This window comes from Stenella coeruleoalba (genome assembly GCF_951394435.1).
Source record: "Stenella coeruleoalba genome assembly, chromosome: 9".
Lineage (NCBI taxonomy): Eukaryota > Metazoa > Chordata > Mammalia > Artiodactyla > Delphinidae > Stenella > Stenella coeruleoalba.
In genome coordinates this window covers 57,974,167-57,993,957 of record NC_137155.1, presented here as the reverse complement: position 1 = coordinate 57,993,957, position 19,791 = coordinate 57,974,167, and the positions used below count along the sequence as shown (strand labels likewise).

The 19,791-nt window shown below is 42.1% G+C and overlaps 1 protein-coding gene across 6 annotated transcripts in view; it reads right to left on the bottom strand.

The window, feature by feature from the left end:
• The window catches only part of CREB5 (cAMP responsive element binding protein 5), a 431,741-nt gene that overhangs the window by 245,420 nt on the left and 166,530 nt on the right, over window positions 1-19,791 (bottom strand). For 5 of the 6 annotated variants that reach the window (XM_079931993.1, XM_079931994.1, XM_079931996.1 and 2 more), the window contains one exon: window positions 1,331-1,503. In XM_079931993.1, the coding sequence (XP_079788119.1) occupies window positions 1,331-1,503 (173 nt within the window). Of the gene's footprint in view, window positions 1-1,330; window positions 1,504-13,309; window positions 13,536-19,791 lie in introns of those variants that run through there. The other variant, XM_079931997.1, reaches the window with a different exon arrangement.

Below are 19,791 nucleotides of genomic sequence, written 5' to 3'. Positions count from 1 at the left end.
TGAATGGGAAACCAAAGGTACCCATGGCAAACTCACAGCATAGTCATCACCCACAACTTCCACTTGTTAAGATTCATCTTCATACGTCACAACCCATCCTGATGAGTTGAGAAATGTGAGAGACAAGCTACCCTTTCTAGAGCATTCTAAGGAGGGATAAGCCATTGTCCCTAGTGCTCCCTGTTGGTGTGGAATTCTTACAAGCATTTAAAACAAGAAAGGGAAAAGACAGACTGACAAATAGTGGGACAGCTTCTAATATTTTTCTTAAAATCACTGCATCTATTATTCAATGGAATATTCAAACTAATTCTGATGGCGTATACCAAACACAGCAAGCTCCCTTTCCTATTTTAAACAGAGAATTCTGGGAACAGAGAGCAAGCAGTTCTCAGCATCCAGCAACATAAATTTATCATAGCTCTTTGGCTTAAGTTACTACCTTTTCTTTCTAAGATCCCAAGCACTCTTAAATCTTTTATTTCCTTTTCACTTTACTCTTGTGAGGGTGGAAAGAAGAGACACCATCCTCATTCTGGAGAGAAGGAAGCTGGGCTAGAGATCCTGCATTTCTAAGAAGCGCCTGGGTAATACACACGCTGCCGGTCCTCAGACCACACTCTGAGTAACAAGGGCCGAGACCTATCACCTGATACTCAGAAGTGAGCTCTCTTTCCATCCCATAATACACAGTGTCTGGGAGCATTCTACCTATTTTTCTCAATGCCTCAGTGTTGTTCTTTTTTACATAAATGAGAGGGATAGGGCCTGCTTTCTTTGATTTGTCTACTCCAGGAATGAATATGGACCAATGCAGAGAGAGAGGAGAGCTAATAAGAAGGTATTTAAAAGGAAGAGAAGCACAGAAGAAATGATCAGAGGGAAGGAGGACCATGGAAATACACCAAAGACACAGGTGATGGGCTTAGACCTTAGGAATGGAGGGACATACTCTGTTAGGGAGGAGGCTGGGCAGGTGACACTTCCCTCCGCCATCCTCAAGCATTTGTCCTGAGAACCATGCTCTGCTCGCAACATCCATGGGGTTTCCCCATGGTCATCTTGAAGTTCAAGAATCTTGTTTGAAGAAACAATGACACAGAATGACTTGCTTTTCTCCCCAAAGTCAGGGTCAAAGAGCTTCCACCAAACAGAGAATCCCTCTTCCCTTCTCCCATCAAAAACATCACTCTGAGCTCTAGGCAATATCACACCAGCCAGGAAAACCAACTTCTGTCTTATCCAACCTGAGGACTAGAAACTAGGAGAAAGTCTAGAACATTCCCTGAGCTCCAGCCAGGACCCAGAGACAGCGAAGAGGTCTCCTTACCCGATCTGGCGGTTGGTGGAAGGTGCCTGTGTGATGACAGAGCTGGACTGGGGTGACGGCATGGCTTGCTGAATCACAACGCTGGTGTCATGGTTGGGCATCCGGGTGCTGCCAAGCTGGTGAGCTCCAGGCCCCACCATGGCCCCACCAACGGTGTTATGCATCGAGATATTCTGCCCAGAGAAGACAGAAGACAGAGGGAAAAGGGTCAGAAGAGGTGAATGCTTCAGTCTACTCTCAAGCTCTCAAAGGCCAAAATGGGGAATCTGGTCATGTCAACTAAATACAGAGTTATGGCTTCTGGCAAGCCACGGGTCCATTTATCTTTGTTACAACTTACAGCTACGATGAGATGAAAAATAACTATCCACCTTAAGAGGAAAGCACATAAGAAAATACCTGGAAGTTCGCTAATCACCCTGCCGCCATCCCAATGGGAGGTTTACATCAGGGATGTTTAGTGCATATCTGCTCTGACTTGGTGTGATATATATTGCATTTGAAAATGATTTCTGTGGTAAGTGCATAACACTATGATTTAGCGAAGAGCCATTCAGCACCCTGCTTTGAATGACAAGCACACTTGTTATTTTTTCTTTTTCAGTCCTATAAGACTAACCACCTCTTCTTTTTTTCCAGGAAACTACTTTTCCAAATCATAATCTGGGTACTCGTGACCCAAGCTCAACAACCTGGGGACTGAGGATGAACGACTGGAAAAGACAACAGGGTGTCTGGGATCCAATGACAGGAGTGAGAGTTACAACTCTGCTGTATTTCCATAAAATCAATCTCTAACAATTTGGTGGAAGAATGGAATACTGACAATGATTTCTCGTCTGTTTACTTGTTCATGGTCTTTTCCTCAAGAATATAGAATGTTTGTGTTCATTATTCTATCCATGGTGCTCAGAGCACAGTAGGCAGTTAGTAAACAAACACTGCATGAAAGTAGTGAAGAAAATAATGACACAACTGAGTCACTTGAGGGACCTAATATCATGTATTTATTTCTGATGACTTGAACGAAGGTTTCTTTGTTTAAAATTCAAAACTAAGGTAAAATATGCATGATAAAGCTGGCTTAAAAGACAGCTCTTCCTAGAAAAGAATGTCAATGGGACAACAAGAGAGGATTCACACTGAGGCGGAAGAGGGCTGATCAACATGGTGGGGCTGAAATGTGAGAAACTCAGAACCTAGAAGAGAAAAAGAAAGTTCAGGGCAAAGCAACATAACTCAGTGGGCCTCTGGAAACAGCCAGGTACAGCCCTTCAGCCTTGAAGGGTAGGGAAATCTGAGAGGTCAGTTGGACAATGGGTTGAGGATGACAGGAAAGAAATGGGAGTGTCACTAGCAATTTACTAGAGGAAAAATATCTATCTGTCTGCGCTTTGGCAAAGAAAAAAAAAAAAAAAGTTACCCAGCACTACTAATAGTGGTTCTTTGAAGTTCTTCTGGAAAGAACAGGATTTCCTGCACTGTGTGTTAAATGACGGTGATAACATATATGGTATCGGGGGTGCTTGTGTTCATCACACTGCACCTTTCCCAGGTTTCTGATTTCTATACCCTGACCACACAGCTTGTCAGGAGCCCAGATGGCAACTGGGCACCTGGCTTAGACTGTAAGCCGACTGTTGTCTTGAGATCCCAAAGGCATGAACAGGCTTAAACACACACACACATGATCCAAAGGCTCCCCTTATATACTGGAAGGTTTTTCTGATGTGGGAAAATATTGTGGTTGCTTAAAGTGAGATGAAAGGAAATGGTGATTTGTATTGGGGTGGCAGGACAGGGATACGCTTGAGTCCTTTTTATAGGCTCTAGAGGCGTAGAGAATCAAACTAAAAGTAATAGCGAAAATAAAGATAATCGTTATTTCTTTCGAAAGTGAACCTTCACCAACTTCTTTCTCTAGGTCTTAGTGAGGTTGTGATGAAGTAAACATTGTAAGTATTATTTTTCCAGTGTTTAGATCCTTAAAGATGTTTGAAATTTTTCATCCTTTGTCAATAATACATCTGAGGCACAGAAGGATTTCTGACTCTCTTTTTATTATTCCTGTTGTGCTGTGCTAGTGAACGTTATCAATAGAGCTATACAATTTTTAAAATAATATTCTCTTTAAGTTCACAAACAATAATATAAAATGTCTGAACCCTCCTTTGGCACCTCTTTTCTATCACCCCCACATGTAGTCCCCAAGTACCATAAATTCAATGTAAGCATCCTTCTCTTTCCGTCTCTTTTTCCACCAACTTCCACCCAACCACCATCTTCTTTCCTGGATTAAACAAGTGCTCTCTTAACTGGTCCCTGGTCATTCACTTGATTTCCCTTCCTCCTCTTTCCCATAATACAGCCACAGTCACCCTTTCAAAAGGCAAAACTGATCTCATCGCACGCAAATCCAGCTACATGGCCTACCCTCTCCATGCTTCTTAGGTGGCTTCTCATGGTTCAGAAGACCCCGACAGCACTCTCAGTGTGACCTCCAAGGCCTGTATGACACCCTTCCTACCTCCCCTGCTCATCTCATACCACCTTCACTCTGGCTCTCTGCGATTCACTCCACCTGCATGAATTTTCCTGCTCTCATACTGAAGATGCTCCATTTCAGCACAGAGCTGAATATGCTGTTTTCTGCCACCTGTACTCTTCCCCAGACTCCACCTTCAAATCACAAACTAAGCATCATGAGAGAAAGCCTTCCCTGACCTCTCCAATGAAGGGCACCACCTCCCCCTCCCTCATAGCACTTTTCACAAGTTTACAATTGTCTTCGATTATTTGATCAATATCTGTTTCTCCCTCTAGAATATAAGCACAATGAGAGAAGAGACTAAGTCCAACTTTACTTCCCATTGAGTCTCCGTGGCCCAGATCAGTGCCTGGCACAATAGGCTTGCAGTAAATAGTGAGAGAATGAGTAAATTATAAAATGACATTCCTAGAATATTCAGTATAATGAAATCTTATCTTTTATTACCTGGGCGATTTTTGAGAATGCTAATTCTTTTGTCTATTTATCTTGAAATCTCAAAGCATGATCACAATAAAAGATGTTAAGATATGTTAGATGTTAACATACTTGTTTGATTATGGGGTAGAGACATAAACAGGATCAGAATTAAGAAGAAAGCCACAAACGTGGAACGTAGATTAGAAAGTAAAGCCTTTGAGAAAACATTAAACGAGCCCTTCAAGGAAGATACCAAGAAACGAGCACTTTGGCTCAAATGGTATGTCCATAATTGTTCTTAACCTCCACCATGGAGACCAAGAAAAACTTGTTCAAAAATTTTGAAACCTGGTGCAAAGACACTGGTTTGATTTCTTCAGCATAAAGCACATTAAATGAGAGAAAGAAATAACTCTCCCCTCAAAAAGTTTAAGAATCTTCTCTGAGAACCATTAAAAAGAATCAAAAAAGACTATCTAGGATATACTTCACACCCTCCCCCACCAACATTTTTAAGAGATCTTTTTGTCTCTGTGATCTCCACCAGAGATGGAAAAAGCTCTTGAAAGTTATATCCTAATATTTCAAAAATCTCCTTTCTCCCCAACGCATGAAATCTGCAAATTCTCCAGCCTCCTTCCCCCAGACCCAGAGAATAATTTCAAAACATTTTGGAAAAATAAACAAATTTAAGCGAGCATTATCATTTCACATTAAGAGAAGTTGTTTTTTTTTTTTTTTCTTTCAGCATTACATAGTAACTCAAACATGAAATTACTTCTGAGTTCACATTTTCCCAATTATGGGTTCAAAACCTGTCTTCCTTGATAAAAGAATGGTATTTTATCTTTAAATAAATATCCAATTTCAAAAACACAAAGAATGACTATATCTTGCTGAGTCATTTTTGTTAGCATAGGTGAGTAGACTTGGAGCTGGTGACGGCATAGTCACACAGTGCAACAACGTCACCAAACAGCGGTTGGATGTCAATATGCAGGGAAGGATCAGAGGTGGTCCGGGAGGCTCAGCCTTTGGCCTTTTCTTGTTCAACATTTTTATCAACCGCTTGGATGAAGATGTAAAAATCATGCTTGTCAAATCTGTGGTTGACACAATGTTGGGAGACGTCGCTAACATTCTGGATAGTAGAACAAGGTTTTACTTGAGCCAACTGTGTGATCTGGCCTCCAAAAATGCTAACATAAATCTAGGTTGTTGTAGGAGAAGTGCGATGTCCAGATCAAGGGATGTAATTATTCTACTGTCAAGCACATCGGACTGACCGCATTTGGCCACCACAGTTTAAGGGGAAAATTGACAAACAGGAGGGAATGAAAGCAACGGAGGCATCCAAAATGCATTAGAGGAAGAATGGTAGAAGAATCAGGGAATATTTAGTCTGAAGAAAAGAAGGCTTAGAGGTCATGCTAACTGCCTTCCAAATATTTGCGGGATTAGACATAGTCTATGTCGCTCCAGAGGGCATAATTTCAAAAAATGGGATCATGATGACAAAAGCCAACAATAACTAAAATTTGAGTACCTATTGAAGCAGCTATTATGGTAGACACTTTATAAACTGCACCTCTGATCCTCACACTGGCCCTACAAGATAGGCATTGTTATCCTTACATTAGGAGTAAAACTCTACACAATCACTAATACCATTCCATTCCCCTTTGGCCACACTCACTCCTCCTGGACAGAGGCTTTAAAAATAGAAATTCGACCTTTTGTTGGGGTAAATTTACCAATATGTAGGGATAGGCAAAGATAAAACAAGTTGCCTTATAAACTACTAAGCTTCCTAGCGTCAGTAGGGAGCAGTGCCATCTGTTAATGTCACCAAGAGGATTCTTGCATCAGGAGGGAGATGGCACTAGATGACCTCCAAGGTCTCTTCTTGCTAAGATTCTCTCATAACACACGGTTCATACCTTGGTTCAAATGCTTCCAAATGATTAGTAACGTGTGATAATGTTGAAAATATACTGGTTTAGGAGTCAGGAGGTCTCTTCTACCTCAGTCTCTCTAACCCTCCTTGTAGCCATGTAACCTGCATAAATCATTCAGCTTCCCTTGGCTTCACAGCCTCATCACTAGAAGGAGGGGTGAGGACCACATGGTCTCCATGACCTTTTACAGCTCTGATGCTCCACAAGTCTTTTCTACGTTACATTTTATGAGACACTAAATATCCAAACAGACTCCTTAGACTCTGATTCACGGGCCTACAAACATGGATTTTTCTCCATAACCATAAGCTTTTGCAGAAATAAGCCTTCCAAAAATTACAGTTTTCCACCAGACCCAAGGATCATGATTCAAGAAACAGCTAACAAAAAGTAAAATTTCTCAAACATCAAAGATGATAAGCTCCTCAGACAAACCATCTTCACCTAAATTTTCCCCTCCTTAGTTCAAATTTATCCCCATGTCCTTGGCCTTCTTATTCCCTTCATGCCCTGCAATATACCTTGCTCTCCATTCACTGTTGTTCTGAGACATAAAGGGCGTGAATGGGATGAGAACCAGGGTAATAATGAGTCTTGACTGCATAGTCAGTGAGCTGGAGGTAGAGTGGTAATTGTCCTGCATGCATGGGCTTGGAATACGATATGCAAAAAACAACCTGATGTATATGAATGTACGTCCATGCTCTTACAAACAACTATAATTTTAGGGTGTGGTAATGAAGGATGAAGGGAGGTGGACCACCAGAGAAAGTGAAGGTTGGAGCATAGAGGCAAAATGATGTTGATTCCCATGAAGTACCAAAATGTTATCTTCAAATCTATATTCTTTCCAAGTGCCAAGGTGTAGAAACTTTATAAGTTTCTGTATAAAGAGCCAGGGTCATCCCGACATGTGTTTACAAGCTGAGTTGTGCAATCTCAGAATTGTCTGCATCTTAATGATGCCCGGGCAGTTATGAAGACTTTCAGAACTTCCCAGATGTAAACATCGAGGAACTGCATCCAAAAGATGTCTGAGACTTTCACAGGATAACAAAGGTTCTAATCTTCTGGAAGGCACTAGGCTCTCTGGAGGTGTAGGAGGGATTCTAGAGGGTGTTGACTCCTTTCTGGTGCTCTCGGGAGCTGGAACAGTAGGAGTGTTTTGAATCTTACTGAGAGGGTGGGCTGCTCCATGACAGAGGAACCAGTGAGGTATTAGAGGAGGCAAGGCAGGGGGCTGGGGGAGACCAGGGGACACGCAGGCTGCCTCTCTCTCCTTGGCATAGTCACACAGTGCAAGATGGACCACATAAGATAAGACACCATCTCAGGCAACCTCTGCAGGAGAGGAAGGGAGAAGAGAGCACAGGGTACTGTGAAAATGCCAGCGTTGACATGCACTTTTAATTCTGCTTTTTCAGAGTTTGCTACTTATCCCTGGAGAATTCTAAAAGGAACAAAAGTACAGAAGGAAAACATGAGAACTGCAATTGGGCTCAAGTTCACTTCAGCTCTATATCATCTGGGGCATGTTATTTAAGTTCTCTGAGCCATACCTTCCTCATCTTTAAAATGGAGATAATCATCTAATGGGCCGGATTGTAGAGTTTCACGTGAGTAACAAATGTTCCATCATAGTGCCTGACAGCAAATGTGTACTTCTTTCCTTTTAGTAAAGTTTAGAATGGGAAGCTCAGAGAGTAATGGTTCATTCTGGGTGGCTACTCCCTATGACTGATATTAATGGAAATATTATAAATAATGGCTAACACTAACACAGCATGACCATGTCAGAAAACTCATTTAATCCTTATCATCAGCCTAGGAGTTTGGTATGATTATTATCCCCATTTTACAGATGAAGAAACTGAGGCACAGAGAGGTTAAGTGTCCTCAAAGTCACACAACCAGTAAGTGGAGAAGCTCGGAACTAGGCAGTTTGGCTTCAGAACCCAGGCTGTTACCTACTAAGCCACACTGCCTCTACAGTCTCTCTGTAAAAATATTTTCTAGCGGAAAGTGACACGGCAAAAAATGAAGTATACCTGATATCCTTTCTATGGACATTAAAAGAAGTTATTAACTGATGCTGGTATGTGATCCTGAGAACTACAGTCTATCTATCATACCATTGATTTGGATCAATGTCATCACCACTGTCTTCACACCTAGCAAAGCCTGGGAATACACCATTAATCTATTTCAAAGTGACTGATTAGCGACCCTTGTCTCGAGGTCATGTTGGCTGCATAGGCATTTCTAAACTGATTTACAATGAATAGTGCAGATTAGGATTAGGGAGGGAAGGCTGCAGTTCAAAAAGTGTTGATCAACACTTTTATCAAATTACCAAAACAAACAAGCAACCATCACTAGCTCACTCTTTGATGTTAGTTCACCTTCCTTAAGAGTTCCAAGAGCTCAGGGAAAGCCTGAGAAAGAGACCATTTCTCTGACGTCTGGACCAAGTTCAACTTCTAAGGCAACTTCTCTTGCAATGGGTAGAAAGGCAGCTCGCACACTGACGTAACCCTCAGTGGCCTTGGCCCACTCACACATTTCCAGGAAGCCGGCAGTCTCCCTGACTGGGGCTCTAGACATCAGTCTGCAGGATACAGAACAGCAAGATCCGTCTGACTGGTCCATGCTCTCCTCCAATCCCAGACCTCTGTTATCCTTTCTAATACTGGGTTTGAGGCAGCAGAGCCCTGAAGCATCCCTGTAAGCATTTTATAGCTATTCATTTAGTACTGTAGTAAAATGCTCAAGACAATAAATGTCTTCTCAGGTGCCACCCTTGACTGTGAGAAAGAGTTTTGGGGTGTCTCTCAAAGATCCTGCTCCTTCCTGTTCAGATTCTCAGTGCCTTGGACTGTCCGTGTCTCTGCTCTTATCTCCCACGTTACCGTCTTGGTTGCTTCTGCTAAACATCATCTTCTGGGATAGAACAAATGAAACGGCACTAGGATTTCATTCAGGTTATTAGAATTACAGTGGAGCAAATTTCTGGGGCTGCTGTATATACAGATATATACAGATATCCTGGAAATTAGAAATTCATTTAACTCCACTGAAAATGATACTGTACATTGTACTGCTAACTGGTAAGGTTCCTCATTTCTCAAGAATCTTCTTCCAGAAAGCTGTGCATTCCTTCACAGCACCAGCCTACTTAAACACTTCTGCTGGACATCCATGACCTCCTATGTGTACCTTCCCATCGACTTCAGCCTTTTACAAACTGGTCCCCATCAATCTTTCCCACACCACCTCCTGGCAACCCATCCTCCCCAGCCCCTCCCCTACCACTCACACACACAGACCTCAATGCTTCTTGACTATCCCACACCATTTCATGTCTCTTTTTCACCTTGGCACATAGCACTTCCTCTCTGCAGTCAATTCATTCATCAAATCCAGCTCTGACGCTCCCTCCTCTATGAAGTCTTCCCCCACTCCTTCTGGCCCCGTTGGTTCCCTGCTCTGCTCTCCCACAGTGCTTTGTCCACAACTCCATTAGAAAGCCTGACTTATTTTCACAAATGCTTCCTCCAGGAAACTTGGAGGAAGGAATAGTCCATGTTCATCTCACAACAGCCAGTGTCATGCACTTCGTAGATGTGCAATAAATTCAATTATTCGGTGAAGAAATGAATGATGTGTGATCTTGGGCAAGTTTATAGCCTCTCTTTATTTTTCTCATTTGTCACATAGGAACAACCCTACCTTGTAAGATTTTTATAAAGATTAATTTAAGTAATGTAAATACAGAGCTGAGTGCAATGTTGGACACATTAAATGTCCAATAAGTGTCAGTAGCCATTATTATAATTATTATTATCATGATGACTACCAATGCTAACACTACCTCCCTAGCTAGAGATATCCATCCCCCTGTTATCTTCTACCTCAGCACCCCAATCCTTGCCTTTATAGCACATCACAATGTGTAACTGTCATCATTATTTCCACGTCACCATATTATAATTAACCACTCCTCTGTCCTCCATCTTATCCCATACATACTTCTTTCAAAGCTCCTGTAACACACGGGTACATTTACTTATATACTTCAGGTCAGTTTTCCCCTTCTAGCTGTGAACACTTTGGTTACAGGGACAGGGTGTGATTTCGTATCATTGTCCTCAGGGCCTAATACAATGCCTGTCACCTGTCACATAGATGTTTGCTGAGTGAATACATAGTAAGTGTAACTAATACTGTGGAAAGACAAAAAAGGAAAAGTGGGCACTCTCTTAGAGGACCTACAGTTTAGAGGGAATATGGAAATCCAGGGAAAGAAGGGGATGAAAAACAAATGAGTCAGAAAAATACCTTCTCACACACACACTAGAAAGAGGGAAAGACGCATCATCTAGAGCTGATGAGACCACAGTCTGGAGGGCAAAGGGCTAGTCAACAGGTCTGGGTTTGCATCTGATCCGCCATGAAGCACATGATCCTTCTTAACTTCTTCAGTCTGTTGATTCTACCTCCATAACGATTCCCATAGCTGTTTTCTTTGCTTTCCCACAAGTTCCAGAGCTTTATCACCTCTTATCCTGATCACACAGTAACTTACTATTTCCAGTTCACCATATTATAAATTTCAGGAAGGCAGGGACAGTGCCTGCCTCGTTTTCTCTTCTATCGCTAGCGCCTAAGCTCCATGCCTGGCACAGAACTAGATGACCAATGATTGAATGGATACATGAATTATGATTTCCGAGGTAATGATACGGAAATAAGAGCCATCAGTCTACAGTTTCCTCTTGTCTAAGTTGGGCACACGGTCATCTTAAGCCAAAGATATAAAGAGGGAACATTTGTGGGTTTGAGTCCTCATACGTCCTATCAACACACAGAGGCCAGAACACAACTCAGCAGTCTCCTCAAACCACCAGGTGTCTGGTCAACTCAAGCCCTGGTTGAAGCGAGGCAAGATGGGCCTTCCTTAGCAACTAGAAAACAGACCCAAAAAAGCCAAAGTGAAGTGATTAGAAACAAGCAAAACGTTGGGGTCTTGAGGCAGGTGCAGGAAAGGTTAAGAAGATGGCACCAATGGCATTGCCATGCTGGCGCTTCTGTGTGTCATAAGGAAGAAAAGGGGCTTCAATATCATGAAAGCAGCACTGAGCACACAGGGAAATGCTGAGAAGTCACACTGAGTACCTGGTACGGCTGTGCAGCAGGCAAGTGGCCCATTCTAGAATCACTAAACAAATTTCTCTCCCTTCCTTACCAGGAAATGTAAAAGTACTAAAAATAAGAGCACATGTAAAACTACCACAGGGATGCTGAGGTCTATTTCTTCACCATTTCAAAGAAAATGAAGTACTTGCTTAATGCCCAGAAGTATAAAGGGAGCGCTCTCTTGAAAGCTGCTAATGATACAGCACAGGTCTGAGGAGAGACCCTCCCTTGCCTTTCCCAGGCCCCCATTCCTCAGCTCTTCTCTCCTGGCCAAAAGAGCTGGAAGGTAGGGCTGGCCCACTAAAATGAATTTGCTTCAAAACTCCCCTGCCTGGAGCACTGGTTGGGCATCTGCATTCCTGAATATTTGGCAACATTATGCTCTCTGAACATAAAATAGAAATGTGATCCTCAGTGGGAAGGAAAATGTGCAACAAGATAGTCTTCCTCCTCTGAAACAATAGCGAATGAAGAGGCTTGCACTTCATTGTGCTGCTGGTGGAACCCGTCAGGTGGCTCTCCATGAGTGGCCTTGCTTTGTAAATTGTTTAGTACTTCACTAACCTAAGTTCCTATGAGGTTGTTCTAATGATCGATATTAATTAAGCAGCATATTTCTATCCTGGAAACTGGCCGTTGGATAAGCTTTGAACTGCCATTGCTTCCAAGGAAACTGAATCATAGCTACTGCTGTTTAAATCTTAGAGCAAAACCCAAATGCATAATGCAACACAGGTGACGGGTGAGCAATTCAGTCTGTCTGATTCGATGAAATCCTGATATAAAGAGATAACATTTTTCTCTTGACCACAGCGAACCAAACAGCACTTATGTAGCGCAGGGTAACTGGCCACAACTGGAGATGACAATCCCCAAAGAAGATTCTGGAAATCCTGTCTGAATATTAAGAGCCCATTTTTAAAAATGTTGGGAACCTGGGTTCTCTGGATCCTTAGGTGTCCAGAGAAGTGCAATGGGGGTCAATGAGATGGTTTCCATGTTTACAGTGCCTGCAAGGTACATCCCCCAACCTACGAGATATCACCCATCACTGTGACCTCATTTCCTACCACCCTCTCATCTTATTCACTCTGCTCCAGACTCGCACTGACCTCCCTGAGGTTCCGCTAACACGTGGGAGCTTTGGTGCCACTGCTCCCACAGGCTGGAAGGCTTCTTCGCATTCTCCTCATGGCTACCTCCCTCACTTTTTCCAAAAGTTTGCTCAAACATTACCTCCCAGTGAGGCCTATGTCTGAGGCCTGGCCACTCTGTTTGCCATCACAACTCTGCCTCCGTGAGTCCACATTTCCCTACTTCATCCATCCGTTCCCATTCATAACATCCATCCCTCCCTCACTCATTTCACTGCAAAAGCACCAGACCACTTCTGATCCTTACTCTTAAAACAAGAATTCAAGAAAAGAAAAATACACAAAAAATCCAATGGCTGGAGGCGCTTCACGATGGCGGAAGAGTAAGACGCGGAGATCACCTTCCTCCCCACAAATACATCAGAAATACATCTACATGTGGAACAGCTGCGACAGAACACCTACTGAACGCTGGCAGAAGACCTCAGACCTCCCAAAAGGCAAGAAACTCCTCACGTACCTGGGTAGGGCAAAAGAAAAAAAGGAAAAACAGAGACAAAAGGATAGAGACGGGACCTGCACCAGTGGGAGGGAGCTGTGAAGGAGGAAAGGTTCCCACACACTAGGAAGCCCCTTCGCGGGCGGAGACGGCGGGTGGCGGAGGGGAAAGCTTCGGGGCTACGGAGGAGAGCACAGCAACAGGGGTGCGGAGGTCAAAGCAGAGAGATTCCCGCACAGAGGATCAGGGCCGACCAGCACTCACCAGTCCGAGAGGCTTGTCTGCTCACCCGCCGGGGCAGGCGGGGCTGGGAGCTGAGGCTCGGGCTTTGGAGGTCGGATCCCAGGGAGAGGACTGGGGTTGGCGGCGTGAACACAGCCTGCAGGGGGTTAGTGCGCCACGGCTAGCCGGGAGGGAGTCCGGGAAAAAGTCCGGAGCTGCCGAAGAGGCAAGAGACTTTTTCTTGCCTCTTTGTTTCCTGGTGCGCGAGGAGAGGGGATTGAGAGCGCTGCTTAAAGGAGCTCCAGAGCCGGGCGCGAGCCGCGGCTATCAGCGCGCGCTGCTTAAAGGAGCTCCACAGGCGGGCGCGAGCCGCGGCTATCAGCGCGGACCCCACAGACGGACATGAGACGCTAAGGCTGCTGCTGCCGCCACCAAGAAGCCTGTGTGCAAGGACAGGACACTCTCCACACCTCCCCTCCTGAGAGCCTGTGCAGCCCACCACTGCCAGGGTCCCGTGATCCAGGGACAACTTCCCCGGGAGAACGCACGGTGCGCCTCAGGCTGGTGCAACGTCACGCCGGCCTCTGCCGCGCAGGCTCGCCCCGCACTCCGTGCCCCTCCCTCCCCCCCCCCGGCCTGAGTGAGCCACAGACCCCAAATCAGCGGCTCCTTTAACCCCGTTCTGTCTGAGCAAGGAACAGACACCCTCAGGTGACCTACACACAGAGGTAGAGCCAAATCCAAAGCTGAACCTCAGGAGCTGTGCGAACAAAGAAGAGAAAGGGAAATCTCTCCCAGCAGCCTCAGGTGCAGCAGATTAAATCTCCACAATCAACTTGATATACCCTGCATCTGTGGAATACCTGAATGGACAACAAATCATCCCAAATTGAGGTGGTGGACTTTGGGAGCAACGATATTTTTTTTTTCCCTTTTTCTCTTTTTGTCAGTGTGTATGTGCATGCTTCTGTGTGTGATTTTGTCTGTATAACTTTGCTTTTACCATTTGTCCTAGGGTTCTGTCTGCCCACTTGTTTTGGGGTTTTTTCTTTTTAGTATAGTTTTTAGTGCTTGTTATCATTGGTGGATTTGTTTTTTCGTTTGGTTGCTCTCTTCTTTCTTTCTTTTTAAATTATTTTTTTAATAATTATTTTTTTATTTTAATTATTTTATTTTTCCTTCTTTCTTTCTTTCTTTCTTTCTTTTTTCCTCCCTTTTATTCTGAGCCATGTGGATGACAGGGTCTTGGTGCTCCGGCCGGGCATCAGGCCTGTGCCTCTGAGGTGGGAGAGCCGAGTTCAAGACATTGCTCCACCAGACACCTTCCAGCTCCACGTAATATCAAACAGCAAAAATCTCCCAGAGATCTCCATCTCAACGCCAAGACCCAGCTCCACTCAATGACGAGAAAGCTACAGTGCTGGAAACCCTATGCCAAACAACTAGCAAGACAGGAACACAACCCCACGCATTAGAAGAGAGGCTGCCTAAAATCATAATAAGTTCACAGACACCCCAAATCACACCACCAGATGAGGACCTGCCCACCAGAAAGACAAGATCCAGCCTCATCCACCAGAACGTAGGCACTAGTCCCCTCTACCAGGAAGCCTACACAACCCACTGAACCAACCTTAGCCACTGGGAGCAGACACCAAATCCAACCGGAACTACGAACCTGCAGCCTGTGAAAAGAGACCTCAAACTCAGTAAGTTAAGCAAAATGAGAAGACAGAGAAACACATAGCAGATGAAGGAGCAAGGTAAAAACCCACCAGACCAAACAAATGAAGAGGAAATAAGCAGTCTACCTGAAAAAGAATTCAGAGTAGTGATACTAAAGATGATCCAAAATCTTGGAAATAGAATGGAGAAAATACAAGAAAAATTTAACAGAGACCTAGAAGAACTAAAGAGCAAACAAACAATGATGAACAACACAATAACTAAAAATTCTCTAGAAGGAATCAATAGCAGAATAACTGAGGCAGAAGAACAGATAAGTGACCTGGAAGATAAAATAGTGGAAATAACTACTGCAGAGAAGAATACAGAAAAAAGAATGAAAAGAATTGAGGACCGTCTCAGGGACCTCTGGGAAACATTAAATGCACCAACATTCGAATAATAGGGGTCCCAGAAGAAGAAGAGAAAAAGAAAGGGACTGAGAAAATATTTGAAGAGATTATAGTTGAAAACTTCCCTAATGTGGGAAAGGAAAAATTAATCAAGTCCAGGAAGCGCAGAGAGTCCCATACAGGATAAATCCAAGGAGAAACACGCCAAGACACATATTAATCAAACTATCAAAAATTAAATACAAAGAAAAAATATTAAAAGCAGAAAGGGAAAAACAACAAATAACATACAAGGGAACCCCCATAAGGTTAACAGCTGATCTTTCAGCAGAAACTCTGCAATCCAGAAGGGAGTGGCAGGACATATTTAAAGTGATGAAAGGGAAAAACCTATAACCAAGATTACTCTACCCAGCAAGAATCTCATTCAGATTCGACAGAGAAATTAAAACCTTTACAGATAAGCAAAAGCTACGAGAATTCAGCACCACCAAACCAGCTTTACAACAAATGCTAAAGGAACTTCTCTAGGCAGGAAACACAAGAGAAGGAAAAGACCTACAATAATAAACCCCCAAAAATTAAGAAAATGGTAATAGGAGCATACATATCGATAATTACCTTAAATGTAAATGGATTAAATGCTCCAACAAAAAGACAAAGACTGGCTGAATGGATACAAAAACAAGACCGTATATATGCTGTCCACAAGAGACCCACTTCAGACATAGGGACACGTACAGACTGAAAGTGATGGGATGGAAAAAGATATTCCATGCAAATGGAAATCAGAAGAAAGCTGGAGTAGCAATTCGCATATCAGACAAAATAGACTTTAAAACAAAGACTATTACAAGAGACAAAGAAGGACACTACATAATGATCAAGGGATCAATCCAAGAAGAAGATATAACAATGGTAAATATTTATTCACCCAACAAGGGGCACCTCAATACAGAAGGCAAATGCTAACAGCCATAAAAGGGGAAATCAATGGTAACACAATCATAGTAGGGGACTGTAACACCCCAGTTTCACCAATGGACAGATCATCCAAAATGAAAATAAATAAGGAAACACAAGCTTTAAATAACTGAGCATTAAACAGGATGGACTTAATTGATATTTATAGGACATTCCATCCAAAAACAACAGAATATACTTTCTTCTCAAGTGCTCATGGAACATTCTCCAGGATAGATCATATCTTGGGTCACAAATCAAGCCTTGGTAAATTTAAGAAAATTGAAATAGTATCAAGTATCTTTTCTGACCACAGTGCTAGAAGACTAGATATCAATTACAGGAAAACTCTGTAAAAAATACAAACACATGGAGGCTAAACAATACACTACTTAATAACAAAGAGATCACTGAAGAAATCAAAAAGGAAATCAAAAAATACTTAGAAACAAATGACAATGAAAACACGACGACCCAAATCTATCGGATGCAGCAAAAACAGTTCTAAGAGGGAAGCTTACAGCAATACAATCCTACCTTAAGAAACAAGAAACATCTCAAATAAACAACCTAACCTTACACCTAAAGTAATTAGAGAAAGAAGAACAAAAAAGACCCCAAAGTTAGCAGAAGGAAAGAAATCATAAAGATCAGGTCAGAAATAAATGAAAAAGGAAGGAAACAATAGCAAAGATCAATAAAACTAAAACCTGGTTCTTTGAGAAGATAAAAAAAAAATGATAAACCATTAGCCAGACTCATCAAGAAAAAAAGGGAGAAGACTCAAACCAACAGAATTAGAAATGAAAAAGGAGAAGTAACAACTGACACTGCTGAAATACAAAGGATCATGAGAGATTACTGCAAGCAACTATCTGCCAATAAAATGGACAACCTGGAAGAAATGGACCAATTCGTAGAAAAGCACAACCTTCCGAGACTGAACCGGGAAGAAATGGAAAATATAAACAGACCAATCACAATCTCTGAAATTGAAACTGTGATTAAATATCTTCCAACAAACAAAAGGGCAGGACCAGATGGCTTCACGGGCAAATTCTATCAAACATTTAGAGAAAAGCTAACACCTATCCTTCTCAAACCCTTCCAAAACAGGGCAGAAGGAAGAACACTCCCAAACTCATTCTATGAGGCCACCATCACCCTGATGCCAAAACTAGACAAAGATGTCACAAAGAAAGAAATCTACAGGCCAATATCACTGATGAACATAGATGCAAAAATCCTCAACAAAATACTAGCAAACAGCACGTTAAAAGGATCATACACCATGATCAAGTGGGGTTTATCCCAGGAATGCAAGGATTCTTCAATATATGCAAATCAATCAATGTGATACACCATGTTAACAAATTGAAGAATAAAAACCATATGATCATCTCAATAGATGCAGAGCAAGCTTTTGACAAAATTCAACACCCATTTATGATAAAAACCCTCCAGTAAGTAGGCATAGAGGGAACTTACCTCAACATAATAAAGGCCATATATGACAAACCCACAGCCAACATCATCCACAATGGTGAAAAACTGAAACCATTTCCACTAAGATCAAGAACAAGGCAAGGTTGCCCACTCTCACCATTATTATTCAACATTGTTTTGGAAGTTTTAGCCACAGCAATCAGAGAAGAAAAAGAAATAAAAGTAATCCAAATCAGAAAAGGAGAAGTAAAGCTGTCACTGTTTGCAGATGACATGATACTATACGTAGAGAATCCTAAAGATGCTACCAGAAAACTACGAGAGCTAATCAATGAATCTGGTAAAGTAGCAGGATACAAAATTAATGCACAGAATCTCTTGCATTCCTATACACTAACGATGAAAAATCTGAATGTGAAATTAAGGAAACACTCCCATTTACCATTGCAACAAAAAGAATAAAATACCTAGGAATAAACCTACCTAAGGCGACAAAAGACTTGTATGCAGAAAACTATAAGACACTGATGAAAGAAATTAAAGATGATACAAATAGATGGAGAGATATACCATGTTCTTGGATTGGAAGAATCAACATTGTGAAAATGACTATACTACCCAAAGCAATCTACAGATTCAATGCAATCCCTATCAAACTACCAATGGCATTTTTCACAGAACTAGAACAAAAATTTCACAATTTGTATGGAAGCACAAAAGACCCCAAATAGCCAAAGCAATCATGAGAAAGAAAAACGGAGTTGGAGGAATTAGGCTCCCGGACTTCAGACTATACTACAAAGCTACAGTAATCAAGACAGTATGGTACTGGCACAAAAACAGAAATATAGATCAATGGAACAGGTTAGAAAGCCCAGAGATAAACCCACGCACATATGGTCACCTTATTTTTGGTAAAGGAGGCAAGAATATATACAATGGAGAAAAGACAGCCTCTTCAATAAGTGGTGCTGGGAAAACTGGACAGCTACATGTGAAAGACTGAAATTAGAACACTCCCTAACACCATACACAAAAATAAACTCAACATGGATTAAAGACCTAAATGTAAGGCCAGACATTATAAAACTCTTAGAGGAAAACATAGGCAGAACACTCTATGATGTAAATCACAGCAGGATCCTTTTTGACCCACCTTGTAGAGAAATGAAATTAAAAACAAAAATAAACAAATGGGACCTATTGAAACTTAAAAGCTTTTGCACAGCAAAGGAAACTATAAACAAGACGAAAAGACAACCCTCAGAATGGGAGAAAATATTTGCAAATGAAGCAACTGACAAAGGATTAATCTCCAAAATATACAAGCAGCTCATGCAGCTCAATACCAAAAAAACAAACAACCCAATCCAAAAATGGGCAGAAGACCTAAAGAGATATTTCTCCAAAGAAGATATACAGATTGACAACAAACACATGAAAGGATGCTCAACATCACTAATCATTAGAGAAATGCAAATCAAAACTACAATGAGGTATCACCTCACACCAGTCAGAATGGCCATCATCTAAAAATCTAGAAACAATAATTGCTGGAGAGGGTGTGGAGAAAAGGGAACCCTCTTGCACTGTTGGTGAGAATGTAAATTGATACACTATGGAAAACAGTATGGAGGTTCCTTAAAAAACTAAAAACAGAACTACCATACGACCCAGCAATCCCACTACTGGGCATATACCCTGAGAAAACCATAATTCAAAAAGAGTCATGTACCACAATGTTCCTTGCAGCTCTATTTACAACAGCCAGGACATGGACGCAACCTAAGTTTCCATTGACAGATGAATGGATAAAGAAGATATGGCACATATATACAATGGAATATTACTCAGCCATAAAAAAGAAACGAAATTGAGTAATTTGAAGTGAAGTGGATGGACCCAGAGTCTGTCATACAGAGTGAAGTAAGTCAGAAAGAGGAAAACAAATATCATATGCTAACACATACATATGGAAACTTAAAAAAAAAAAAAAAAAAGAATTGGTTCTGAAGAACCTAGGGGCAGGACAGGAAT